Consider the following 14712-nt stretch of genomic DNA (forward strand, 5'->3'; position numbering starts at 1 on the left):
CGCCTCCTGGGTTCAAGTGATTCTCCTGTCTCAGCCTCCTGAGTCGCTGGGACTACAGGTACATCCCACCTCGCCTGGCTAATTTTTGTACTTTTAGTAGAGACAAGGTTTCACCGTGTTGGCCAGCTGGTCTCGATCTCCTGATCTCGTGAACCACCTGCCTCGGCCTCCCAAAGTGCTAGGGTTACGGGCATGAGCCACTGCGACTGGCCAGGACCATGCATTTTAACAAGGCTGATGAAATTCTGATGGAGGTGGTCCCTGAACCCCACTTTGAGAAACACTTGTCTAGAAAACAGCCACAACATGGTGGGGACATCAGCTTGAGCTGGTTTCTGGTAGAGGTCAAGCAAGTTGGAGTCTATGTTAGTTGTATCCATCCCCTATTGGTATTGGGGTAAAACAGTGTTGCATGCTAAAACCCTGCTTAATCAAAGGTTATTCTAACTTTAAGAGTGAGTGATGAAACAAGAAACCTAAATGCTGATTTCAGGACATGTTGTCAGGCAGCTGTTAAGTCTTCTGCCCAGGCAGGTTGCTAACATTGGCAGAAACCATGGGGACAGTCACTCCTGTGTTTGTAGGGGGCTGAACTGGCCTGCTGCTTTAAAGAAGACATATGCACAAGGACTGCCATAGACCCTGCTCCACCATGCGATCAGCCCGTTACTATGCAATTACTATGAGTTTGAAGGTGCCGGAGGTCAGATCCCAGTCTGTGTGGAGAACCTTAGAAATGTTTCCAATAGGAATGCTCAAGTGAACACTATTGCTGAAATCTGCTACTTACCCAGCAACAGAAGTGTCACCGTGACTGCAAGTCTACTGTAAAAGGTTTAAAATGCCATGATCAGCCCTCTCCAAAATTCTACACAACCCTGTTCCTTAGCCTACCCTGAAGGCTATTGCCAGCTTCCCAAATGGAGTCAGTTGGGATGGTTCCCAACTTCTGCTGAGGAGCTGCTGTGAGCCAGACACCATATAAAGCACCTTAATGTGCCAAATCGCACAAAACCAGTTTCACAGATGAGAAAAATGGAGGTTCCAGAAAGTTAAACCACAAGTCCAGCATCACATAACGAGCATGTGGTAGAACAAGTTTTACTCTTTCCATAATTCCAAATTGCATCTTGGACACATCTTTAAGCCTACGGGGCATCAGATAACAGATAAGATCATTAGCCTCAGAGCTGCAGAGTGTGGTCCATTTATCACTGCAAATGTGTTCACGGAACGGAATTCCTGCTGACCTGGCATAAGGATGCTCACGCAGGCACTGCAGAGGTTGCTGAACACAGCAACACTGCACAAGAGACGTGATGGAGCTCCTGCGAGAGTCACCAAAACACTGACATAACTCTGGCAGCAATGGATAGCCAGGAGACAGCCACGGCCAACCACACAACCCAGGGGAGGGGATGAAGTGGTAAAATAGGGGGTTATAGGAAGAGAGGCTGATTTTAAACAAAGACCAGTTCTTAAGATGAAGTCACTAGTTGAAGAGTATCAGAAAGTAGCTGTAGACACCAAAGAAAGTAGTAAATTCTTAATCACAGCATTCATAATATGAAGGAATTTTAGGGATGATTAGCCCAGCTCCCTCATTTTACTGAATATGAGGATGAAGAGGAAGTAGATAGTAAGAGTTAACGTTATTTGAGTATCTTCCATATGTCAGGTATTGGGCTAGGTATGATCTCATTTAATCCTATAAGGTTGGTAAAAATTTTATCCCCATTTTGATGATGAGGAAGTCAAGGCCCAGAGAGATGGAGATTCATTCAAAGTGGCACAGCTAGTTAGGGGTAGAGCTAGGGTTAGGAGTCAAGCACCTGATGCCTAATCCTGGCTATTTTTCTCTGTACCATATAGCCAGTTTCTCTTCCAACAAGAACGTGTGCAAATAGTCTTTGGAAGAACCAGGCAAATCCAGATCTAAATCCCTTTTTACCTTGGATTGTGTGACCGTCTCTCTCTGAGTTCAGAATCCCTTATTAAAGGAATGGAGATAAGGATATCTTACTCTTGCTTTTGTTGTCAGCATTCGATGAGATAGTGTATATAGAGTACTTATTATACTATCTGGCACATAGTAAGAACACAACAGATTTTTTTTTCTCTTTTCTTTTCCTCCTTCCTCTTGCCTTAGGTGTGGAAGTAGTATCTATTTTATCTTTTTAGTATTTGTCCTTTTAGATAGTAGTCATTATATGCTATATTGATCTTCCAGAGAGATTGACTATATATTTATGCACATATCAGGGCCCACATAGTGAGATATTTGTAGGAATATGTAAAAATAATTTTAACAAATTTAATGCCCAAATGGCTCCTTTGCCTGTATTCCAAATATAATTAAGTTGTTTAGCATTGGAGCCACCGGGAGCTTTACAAATGCTGTGTCCAGGCTGCATTCCACAGTAATTCCGTCAGGATTCCAGGGGTGAGGTGCAGGCATTAGTAGTTTAAAAATCTCAAGTGATTCTAGCAAATTACTAAATCAGAAACTCTGGGGTGAGGCTTAATAATATATATTTTAATTAGCCCTCAGGGGATTCTGATACACACTCAAGTTTGAGAACCACTGGTCTAGACACCCAGTCTTCTCTACTCCCTTATCTTCTGTCCAAACCCATCAATGATCATATCCTACTACTTTTATCTTTTAAGTATTTCCCTCATATGTCAACTAATTTCCATCCTGAGCACCATTATCCATTCTTGCCCATATAACTGGTTACCCTGTGACTAGTTTTTCTTCCCTCCAGTTCCCTCTTCTTTCAGCAGCCAGTGTGAGCCACAATAAATGTCTAACCACGTCTCTTCTCTGTCTTCAGGGTCAGCCCATTACCTCCAAAATAGAATCTAAACTCTTCAGCCTGGTGCACAAGGCCCTCTGAGGCTGGCTTGGGCTAAGCTCTCTATCCTCCTCTCCTATCACTCCTTGACTCCATTTCAGCAGTGGAGAGAGTCTAGGGGTTTCAAGGTGGTTAATGCACATCTAGAGAAGAAATTTGGTCAAAACCCCAGGGTTCTGGGGCTGGATCTCTGGTAATCTTGCAGTGGGAGAGGTGTTCTGGAAGTACAGACAGGTTACTCTAGAAAGATGGAAAAGGGTTCCAATTTAGGGAGGCTGACTGGAGCTGCACAAACTTTCAACTGTGCTTATTCAAATTTTCACCCCCACTGCTTACACTCAGATAAAAGATCTAGAAATTAGGTTTGAAATGTCAACTGCAGTTTTCCAGAGCTATCACAGGATTCTTAGTCATCTGTAATTCTGACCAGCTGTTCTACAGCACATTTTCTCATGTCACGTAAGGCTGCAGTGGGTTGACCATGGGTCATTTCTGCATAGAACTCGGAAAAATGGGTGCTTAATGCACATACCATGGCTCCTTTTTGAAGGCATGCTATTCTGCTTATAGATCATCCCATATTCAAACTGGATGTTGTGGAATGGTTCAAGATTTTTTTTTTTTAATTTGCTACTTTTAAAGGCTTTTTAAAAAAGGCACTTCAGCCCCTCACCATACGTGCTGTGGTCTCAAATTTCCAATCACACTGGCCTCCATACAAGCCAATTTCTCCACTTGCCTTAGTGCACAGACACACAGCTCTTTCTAGCTTTTGTTTTCTCATCATTGCTCATACCAGTTCCCCTCATTGCCATCAAACCAAACCATATTTATCCTTCAAGGCGAGTTCGTTCACTCATTCATCAAATCTTTATTGCATGCCTTTTAAGTGCCAGGCACCATCCTGGGTACTGGGAGCACAGCGATAAACAAGATGGAGAAGCTCACTTCAGTGCCTCTTGGGGATATTGACAAGTGAATGAGTCATTATAACTCTCCCTAATAAGGGCCCCGAGGGAGAGATCCGGGTACTAGGAGAATATACGGTGGGGTGGGGTTGGGATTACCAACCCCACTGTATGGAAGGTGTTCCTAAGCAGGTGAGAGCCAGCCTGGAAGAATAAATAGGAGGTAGAGAGTGGGAGAGGTTCCTTGCAGTGAGAACAGATTGGGCTGGAAAGGCGAGCAAAGGTCAGATTAGAAACTAACCTATAGAAACTCCTTCTAAGGCATGAAAGGATTTTTCATTGTTATGATGAAGAAACTGGAAGGAAAGCATTGTGAGCCTTTAAGTGGAGACCTGGTGTGAATCCCATTTATTCTTTGAAGTCTTCTTCAATTATTTAAATCCCAGGTGATTTTTTTTTTCCTTCTTTGATTTCCAAAGCAATTACTGGCTGTACTTAGCAGCCTGACTCTGAATTCATGCACTGTATTTTTATTAACCTATGGTCATTCTCTGATGTTGGTTGTTGACATTTTGTGCCCACAGCACACATTCAGGTATTATATTTTTTGCTTGAATGCCCAAAATTTATTTTAAAGCTCTCTGTATTTACAGTGTAATTGCTCCTCCAAGGAAACAATGCCACTTAGTATCACCCATCTTGGCTCTTATGTGCATCAAATTGTGCTGTGCTCTATGCCTCCTCAAATGACCAGATATAAAATTAATTTCATATATTGATCAACATTATGTGGCATATCAATGAAGGGGACAAGTTTCCCAGATGGTCAATGTTTAAGAAGAACCATTATCTCAGAAGGTTACCTAACTCTAATGACCTTGACTTAGTGCAAACTCCTCAAGGTCAAGTGGAGTTATCTAATTAAAAAAAAAATCCCTCTCAATTCCTAACATAGTCCTGGATGTAGCACAAGGATTTACTTGAATTTTGCAGTTTTATTACTTAATTTACTCTTTTAAATTATGGAATGTCAGGCATTGAAATATGTATAAAGAATATACATATTTCATAAGGAAAGTACATCTTTTCCATCACCCAGTTTAAGAAATAAAACATTATGATGATAATTGGACCCCCACTTTACCTCTTACCACTGAAAGATAACCATTGTCTTGAATCTGGTGTTTGTCATCCCCACATATGCCTTTGCGTTTTCACTCCAGTTGTCAGTAGCCATAAACATTATGTGGTATTGCTTCTCAGGTTTTAAAATGTTGTATAAATGATGTCATAATGTATCCTTCTGCAACTCTTTCTGGTTCAATATTATCTCTGAAATTTGTCTGTTTGCAGATACAGCTCCAGTTTATCAATTTAGCTGCTGTATCATATGCTATTGTATGAGTAGACCACATTAGGACATTCATGTTGGCTTCACCTCCTCTCTAAAACACACAGTGCTGCAGCGAACATGTTTGTATTTGGTTCCTGGCATATATATGTGAGAGCTTCTTACACATAGCTGTAGAGATCTAGTAGTGGGTTTGCTGGGTTTTAGGATATGCATATCATCCATCTAACTAAATATTGCTACAGTGCTGTTTAAACAATTTACAATCCCATCAGCAGAGGGTGAGTTCCTGTGGCTTCACATTCTTGATAATCACGTCATTTTCAGATTTAGGTATCTGATGTATTTTTCATGCGTATGTTTACACACACACACACACACACACACACACACACACACACACCCCTACACATATCAGAGTTCTTAGGGGAAAACAAAACTTTACTAAATGAGTAGAGTTGAATCTGGAACTTCTCAGACAGCAATAAATGGTAACTATAAAAATCTCAGCAACTTAGAATTAATTGGATTATTTTTAAATTATACAAATAACATCAGTAAAGTCAAGGACAATTATACAAATAACGTCAGTAAGGTCAAGGAAAAGTACAAAATAGCCTATGGTATTATCCCATTAACATGGTCATTTCATTTTTTAATATAATAGATGCTCATTGACTTGGTAATTACTTGTTGCCTTAGCCAAATTGAATGATTTTTAAAACTAATTCACTGTTAGCTAATTTTACATTTTATGTAAATGTTCCAAATATATTTAGTCTTCTACTGGTGTTCTATTAGGGTTGAATTAGACTGTAGCTAAATAATAATGATCAGAACAAACTTCCAAGTCAGACTTGTTTTTATTTTAGCAATTATCTCTTGCTACATTATAATTCCCAAGAACATCTCTGGTCACATAGAGTATCTGTGCTTTTCCATAATTCTTTTGCTGCAAACATTCAGTATACACAAAGCAAAGCATTCTAAAATATAAACAAAAGATTATAGCACAAAATAGAGGTTCATAAAATTAGCCTCTTATCACTTTTTTCTATTTCACCAGTTCCATTCTTTTGTTAATGTCCTTGTGAAGAGCAAACATTAACTATGGGTGATAGTATCCTGACAGGTGGATTTTAGAGGACAATCACTGCTAGATGAAATGTTAGGTTCATCCCAGAACCAACGATATGGGCTTTCCAGTTTTAAGAATGAGTAGAAGATATTCCTAGGAAATTCCAATTCTAAATGCTTTTAGGGGAGTCCAATCTGAGATACAGATGTAAGGAAAATAATGACACTTTTTCAGACAGATACATCATCAAAATCGATGCCTGAACTGTGCAGAGCTTTCAAAGAAAAGTTAACTCTTATAGGTAGGTTTCCCCAGTTCTCAGGAGAAATGAAATCACTCCGGGTTTGTCAGGTCTTCTTACTGATGTCTTCACTCAGAAAATGCTTCTCCTCAGATTTGGGATGGAGAACAAATTTAGCATGCTATTAGCCAATTGTTTTTGTGAAAAGTCCCTGTCGTTTACCACTACCTCTAACAGATGATTATACATTCTGGATAGAACCACATGGGATTACACATGTCAGTGGAGCTATCTTCTTTTCTCCTATGATGACCTCGTGTCTTCGCCATCTGCAAAATATAAAAATATTCACTGCTTTTAATGTCATTACATTTGTTCAAAATGTTCCTCCAGGGTCTGCTCCTTTATATGCCACATATAAAACAAACACAATAGTTTTGTCATTTTCAATGGTCAAAATAGAAGTCCAGCTCAGGGTGATGTGATAATAGAAATAAATGAACAATATATAAGGAGAATCACAGACATAATTCTTCCTGGAAGAATGCTGGTACATTAATGATTTGACATTCCATGCTTGGCAAATTTAGTGGTTGGTATTAAGTAGGTGCTTGAAGGGGTATGCAACAGACAATATCAAGGTTCTGTCCAGAATCCTTCTAATCTTTCTTTTTTTAACATTAATTTCTAGGACAATATTCCTTCATTTTCTGTCTTCCCCTTCTTGGCCTCCCTCCCCAACCATTGCCATATGAGCTTTTGCTTCCAACATCAGCACCTACTATTCTTCGAGGACTGCTGTTAGCTACTGGACCTGTTTTAACCACATGCACCATGAGTACCTGGAGTTTACATTCCTCTTGACAGCAGCTCTTGACCAATCAATAACTTGGGAGGAAGTAAGAAAGTCCAACTTTCTCTTTATCCAATTTGCCAGTCTGTGTCTTTTAACTGGGGCATTTAGCCCACTTACATTTAAGGTTAATATTGTTATATGTGAATTTGATTCTGGTATTATGATGTTAGCTGGTTATTTTGCCCATTAGTTGACACAGCTTCTTCATAGTGTTGATGGTCTTTACAATTTGTTATGTTTTTTGCAGTGGCTGGTACTGGTTTTTTCTTTCCATATTTAGTGCTTCTTTCAGGAGCTCTTGTAAGGCAGGCCTGGTGGTGACAAAATCTCTCAGCATTTTCTTGTCTGTTAAGGATTTTATTTCTCCTTCACTTGTAAAGCTTAGTTTGGCTAGATATGGCATTCTGGGTTGAAAATTCTTTTCTTTAAGAATGTTGAATATTGGCCCCTACTCTCTTCCGGCTTGTAGGGTTTCTGCAGACAGATCTGCTGTTAGTCTGATGGGCTTCCCTTTGCGGGTAACCCGACCTTTCTCTCTGGCTGCCCTTAACATTTTTTCCTTCATTTCAACCTTAGTGAACTGATAAGCAACTTCAGCAAAGTCTCTTGCACATTGATACAAAATCAATGTGCAAAAAATCACAAGCATTCCTTTACACCAACAATAGGCAAGCAGAGAGCCAAATCATGAGTGAACTCACATTCACAATTGCTACAAAGAGAAAAAGATACCTAAGAATACAACTTACAAGTGTATGTGAAGGACCTCTTCAAGGAGAACTACAAACCACGGCTCAAGGAAATAAGAGAGAAGACAAACAAATGGAAAAACATTGCATGCTCATGTATTTCATAATTAATATTGTGAAAATGGCCATACTGACCAAAGTAATTTATAGATTCAATGCTATCCCCATCAAGCTACCATTGACTTTCTTCACAGAATTAGAAAAAAACTACTTTAAATTTCATATGAAACAAAAAGGAGCCCATATAGCCAAGACAAACCTAAGCAAAAAGAACAAAGCTGGAAGCATCATGATACCTGACTTCAAACTATACTACAAGTCTACAGTAACCAAAACTGCATAGTATTAGTACCAAAACAGATATATAGAACAATGGAACAGAACAGAGGCCTCAGAAATAATGCCACACATCCACAATCATCTGATCTTTGACAAACCTGACAAAAACAAGCAATGGGGAAAGGATCTCCTATTCATTAAATGGTGTTGGAAAACTGGCTAGCCATATGCAGAAAACTGAAACTGGACCCTTTCCTTACACCTTATACAAAAATTAACTCCAAATGGATTAAAGATTTAAACGTAAGACCTAAACCCATAAAAACTCTAGGAGAAAACCCAGGCAATACCATTCAGGACATAGGCATGGGAAAAGACTTCACAACTAAAACACCAAAAGCAATGGCAACAAAAGCCAAAATTGACAAATGGGGGGATCTAATTAAACTAAAGAGCTTCTGCACAGCAAAAGAAACTATCATCAGAGTGGACAGGCAACCTACAAAACGGGAGAAAAATTTTGCAATCTATCCATCTAACGAAGGGCTAATATCTAGAATCTATGAGGAACCTAAACAAATTTACAATTAAAAGAAAACAACCCCATTAAAAAGTAGGCAAAGGATATGAAGAGACACTTCTCAAAAGAAGACATTTATGTAGCCAACAAACAAATGAAAAAAGGCTCATCATCACTGGTCACTAGAGGAATGCAAATAAAAACCACAATGAGATACCATCTCACGCCAGTTAGAATGACGATCATTAAAAAGTAAACAACAGATGCTGGAGAGGATGTGGAGAAATAGGTATGCTTTTACATTGTTGATGGGAGTATAACTTAGTTTCAACCACTGTGGAAGACAGTATGGCGATTCCTCAAGGATCTAGAACCAGAAATACCATTTGACCCAGCAATCCCATTACTGGGTATATACCCAAAGATTTATAAATCATTTTACTATAAAGACGCATGCACACGTATATTTATTGCAGCGCTAGTCACAATAGCAAAGGCTTGGAACAAACCCAAATGCCCATCAATGATAGACTGGATAAAGAAAATATGGTACATATACACCAGGGAATAATATGCAGCCACAAAAAACAATGAGTTCATGTCCTTTGCAGGGACATGGATGAAGCTGGAAACCATCATTCTCAGCAAACTAACACAGGAACAGAAAACCAAACACTACATGTTCCCACTCAGAAGTAGGAGTTGAACAATGAGAACACATGGACACAGAGAGGGGAACATCACACACTGGGGCCTGTCGAGGGATGGGGGGCAATGGGAGTGATAGCATTAGGAGAAATACCTAATGTAGATGACGGGTTGATGGGTGCAGCAAACCACCATGGCACATGTATACCTATGTAAAAAACCTGCACATTCTGCACATGTATCCCAGAACTTAAAGGATTAAAAAAAAGAAAAAAAAAAAAAAAAAAAAGAAAGCCTAACTCTCTTGCCTCAGCTCAGAACATCTCTGCAGCCTAACTTAGACGCCTGCGTTTCCTTGAAGGATCAGGCTTAAGCTGCCCTCTATGGGACTTCGCCTGAGATGACACCCTTATTTGCCTTCCACTCCTTCCCTGTCTTGCTTCCTTCCTTACTGGTTCTCCTGTGAGAACTCCCTCAATAACTCACATGAACAGAAATTCCCAACTCTGGGTTGGCTTCAGGGGAATCTGGTCTAAAACAGAATCTTAGAGAGGCTCCAGCCTAGTTGTCTTAAAAAATTTTGCTTACAGCCACACCTCAAAGGAAAACAAAACATCTACTTCTTGCCTTGAACATTTTAAATATCTATTTTTTTCATTATGAGTTTAAGTGGTTGAAAAAGATGTACATTGTGACATATTATAAAAACTGACATTTAAAAATAAAACCTCAACATTTCTCTCTTAACTTATCCAACAGAGTCTACCATTATTTACCAAAAATATATGCAAACATGCTCATGTTTAAATGTCAGGTAGTTTATAGTGTTCATTTCTCTCCTTAAATTTGTATTTCCCTTCCACTTTCCCCATAGAATTTCATTCTAACTCTAATATGTTTATATGCTTTAAAATATTTTGTTTGCCTAATCATAATTCTCTGTAAAAATATATATATTTAAGTGTATGTTCTTATTTTCTATGACGATAAGTTTCTATGTATTAACACTTTTTAAAGATGAATTATCATTAGAATTTATCAAAACAATATATATATTTAAATTTTGGTAATTCTATTAAGACAAAAAGTAAACATTTTTGCTCAAAATACATTTATTAATGAAATGGATAGTTTTTCCCTGTTATTTTTACTTATTACTGTTTTTGCTAGAGTAAGGCAAGATTTAATATCAGAATTGATAGAATTATTAATATCTATTGTTATATATTTAAGCACTGATAAATATTATTTATATCAATGGATCTTGAAGGAGTTTTATCAGAGCAATGTCAAACAACTATTTGAATTCTTTCTGAATCATATCCCAAAAATCACTCAGTAATCTTTCAAAAAGTTTTACAAAAGAATCAGTTATCTAGTCATTTAGATGACATTTTCTAATTTCTGAGAAATATTTTTTTAAAAGTGCTTTACCAAATTTATCAAACGGCTATTAATTATACCCGTTACTCTTTTACAGAGAGGCACTGTATTTATCTTGAAAAACTAAAATGTTTGCAAAAGTTTAATATTGCTAAATTAAGCACACTTGACACTTACATTATTAGTATATTTTTTGATAAAATATTTTAATCATCTTTTCTGTATGTTTTTACTTCAGAATTTTGAAACTTCAATTTAGTTCATTCACTTTATGAGAAATGTTCCCCATGTAGCCTAACTGGAAGAAATGGTCTTTATCGTAAAAGCCAATCCACACACGCTCTGCCTTTGAAAGAGTCTAATCTCATCTCTCAGTTGAAATAATTATGGTATTGGGGGTTCCTGTGACGATACCTTACTATGATTCTATCCCAAGATAGGTTGATAGCTCTTGCCATAGTGGGTTTTTGTTTTGTTTTCTGTTTTGTGGCTTTTGTTTTTTGTTGTTGTTTGTTTTTGTTTTTTTGTTTTTTGCCTGACAAAAGAATGCTTGCTCTCTGTTTTAGTCTATTTAGGATGCTATGAAAAACTACCATAAACTGGGTGACTTATAAACAAGACAAATCTATTTCTCTCAGTTCTGGAGGCTGGGAAGCTTATGATCAATGCACTGGCCCATTCAGCATCTAGTGAAGGACCTGCTTTCTGGTTCAAACGTCGTGCCTTCTCACTAAATTTTCACATGGTAGAAGGGAAGAGGAGTCCCTTTGCCTCCTTTATTATAAGGACACTGATCCCTCCATAAGGGATCCACCCCCACGACTTAATCACAAATGTCCTAACTCCTAATACCATGATCTTAGGGGTTAGGATATCAACATATGAACTTTGGGGGGACACAAACATTCAGGCCATAGCATTCTTCATCAGTCTATCTCTAATACACTCACTGTTTGTTCTCATGGAAATCCCAGTCAGGAGAGATACACCCTTTGACAATAGTTGGGAAATGGGAGGGGCCAGATTACAAAATGAAATTTATCATCATTGCTATCACCCTCACTCCATGATACACCGGAATTCAAAACGTTCTAACATGAGTTCAAATACTCCATTTCTAGCAACACACTTCTTCCTTAACAGAAGTATGTACAGGATGGAAAAGATTTGAAGCCTTACCTGGGTTTATGGTGCTTTGATTAAAGAAAGACTACAGACAGAATATTTTTAAATGACTCCTAGTTTGACAATCCCCACTCCACCCCACCCCAAATACCTCCCTAGAGGGGTTTTACATCTAGGGCAAAGCACCACAGTTAGATTCAGAATGGCCAAGAGATGTGCTGTTTAGTGTGTGTGAAGTGGGGGATGTTTTTAAAAGGGGATGCAGAAAAAGATGCCCTTCTGTGATTCCTCAGACACAAGTACATTCTCAGGTAGATGGAGCCCTTTAAGGCTAGCCTTTGAAATCCACGCACTGGAAAATCTTTGTGTGTCACCCAATATGTATACCCCAGTATAAAAAACACTGGCCTTGTCTAAGCTTTTCATTACACTGAGAAGAAAGTTTAGGACCAGAGCAATCAGGTAACTTCTCAAGATCATAAAACCAGTTAGTGACAGAACTAAAACTAGCACTGGAGTCTCCTCATTCCCAATCTGGTGTTCTTTTCACCATAACCACTAGCTCTGATATCATTTGTTATCATCACTGTCATCATCAACATGATCACAATTTTAAATAGTAGCTAACATTTATTAAGCTTTTACTGTATGCTAAGAGCTGTTTGAAGTACTTCATATTCATTTACTGCTTACATTAGCCAATGACATAGGTTATATTATTATCCCCATTTTGCAGATGAGGAAACGGAAGCTCAGAGAGGTAATGTGACATGCCCAAGATCACATGACCAGTAATTGCAGAAATAGGATTCAAATTTACAGCTGGCTCCAGGATTCACTCTTTCAACTCCTGTTTCCTGAAGTGTTTACTACAAAACACTAGCCCTATAAAATGCTGTTAAAAGATTCTGTGTCCAAATTGGTTTGATTATAGCTGTTTTCTCAGAATATTAATATAATTTAATATTCCATTAAAGACAATAAAAAGTCCTGCAGAAAAACCCATATCTACTTATCAGTGATTTCTAGAGAAATGATTTTTTTCCCAAATACCTATTAACATCCAATGAAAGGACCCCTGTTAAAGAAGTCTGATTTAGACTTGATATTTATAACACTAGGTCAGTGGTTCTCAAACTCTGGAGGCTCCACCTCCAGAATTTCTGATTCGGTAGGTCTGGGATACAATCCAAGAATCTGCATTTCTAATGAGTTCCCAGATGATGGTGATGTGGCTAGTCCAGGGCATAAACTTTGAGAAACACTACAGTTGATACTGGAAAAATAAAGACTAAGAAACAAGCCTTGGGTTTGGCATAAAGAAAAAAAGATACAGTTCCACTTAAAAATATCTACATCAAATTGTTGAAAATGTACTTTATAATGAGCAAACAGAAAATCTGTCCTTTAAGTAGAAATATATAATGAAAATATCAAACAAATGGACAGGTGAAAAGGAAAGTTCAATCTCTTTAGGAAAACAAAAGATGAATAAAATAACATAAAGTGATAATTCTATACAATGGATTTATATTTTTAATTGTCAAATAGATGATCAGACTTAGATAATTCAAATAGGGATAATACTAGTTGATTATATTCCAGGGATAGTGTGTACTTTGAGCTTTATATGCATCATCTTCAACTTTTCAACAACTCAGAGATAGATTTTATTATTTCTGTTTCATGGCCTAACTTTAAGGTAAACTTATTTTCTATAAACATAGGGTATGAATCACTATGATGAAAGTATTGGATTAATTACTGTGAATTCTTAGGTAAGATGCTTCAGATGTCTGTAGCTTCCATTTCCTTATCTGCAAAAAGATAAAGTACAACTCAGTGATTTCCAGTCACTAAGCTTTCATGAGTGCAAGAAAAAGTCAAGCTGATATTTTCTGAAGAGGTTCAGATTGACTTCACGGAGCAGGACTGGCCAAGTATAACTAACCCAAGCTGTTGGCTAGAGATCTGAAAGAAAAAGAATTAAAGACATCATCTATTTCTAGATGTATAACATATCATTACAATAGAAAAATGCAGAAAACTTTTGGAGAAAATAATGAAGAATAATAACAAACAACAAAAATGCACACTTGATGATAATCCTTTTGATTCTACCAACCTTACTATTTTCAGCAGCAAATCACCTTGAGATATGTAAAGCTGTCTAACAGGAATGATTCAACCAGGATTTACAGCAGTGTTTTGCAAACTTGAATGCACATTGAAATCACCTGAGAGCTTCAAAAAACAAAACAAAACAAAAAAACAAAATAACTGATGCCTGTGTCTTACCTCTAATGTAACTTAATTGATATGGGGTGTGGGCAAGACTTTGGACTTTTAAAAAAATAACTAGGTGATTCTAATGTACAGACAAGTTTGGGAACCACCAATTTACAGGGTTCTTTCCTGTGAGTAATTTTTAATTATATCCCCTGCTATAAACTGAAATGTGTCTCTTGCCCACAAATTTATATAGTGAAGCCCTAACCCCATGTGACTGTATTGAAGACAGGGCCCTTAAGGAGGCATTTAAGGTTAAATGAGGTCATAAGGGTGAAGCCCTGATTTTACAGAATCGTTACCCTTATAAAAAGAGAAAGTGACAACAAGATCCTCTTTCTATCATGTGAGGACAAGAAGAGGAGGCAGCTATTTGCAAGCCAGGAAGAGAGCCCTCATCAGGAACCTTATAGGCTGGCACCCTGAT

The 14712-nt window shown here is 37.8% G+C and overlaps 1 protein-coding gene across 1 annotated transcript in view; it reads right to left on the bottom strand.

The window, feature by feature from the left end:
• Nucleotides 1-13784: 13784 nt before the first annotated feature.
• The window catches only part of COL6A5 (collagen type VI alpha 5 chain), a 94651-nt gene continuing 93723 nt past the window's right edge, over nt 13785-14712 (bottom strand). Inside the window, exon 40 of the mRNA XM_025376711.1 lies at nt 13785-13813. Within this exon, the coding sequence (XP_025232496.1) occupies nt 13785-13813 (29 nt within the window). The remainder of the gene's footprint in view (nt 13814-14712) is intronic.

Source organism: Theropithecus gelada, chromosome 2, assembly GCF_003255815.1.
Source record: "Theropithecus gelada isolate Dixy chromosome 2, Tgel_1.0, whole genome shotgun sequence".
Classification (NCBI taxonomy): Eukaryota; Metazoa; Chordata; class Mammalia; order Primates; family Cercopithecidae; genus Theropithecus; species Theropithecus gelada.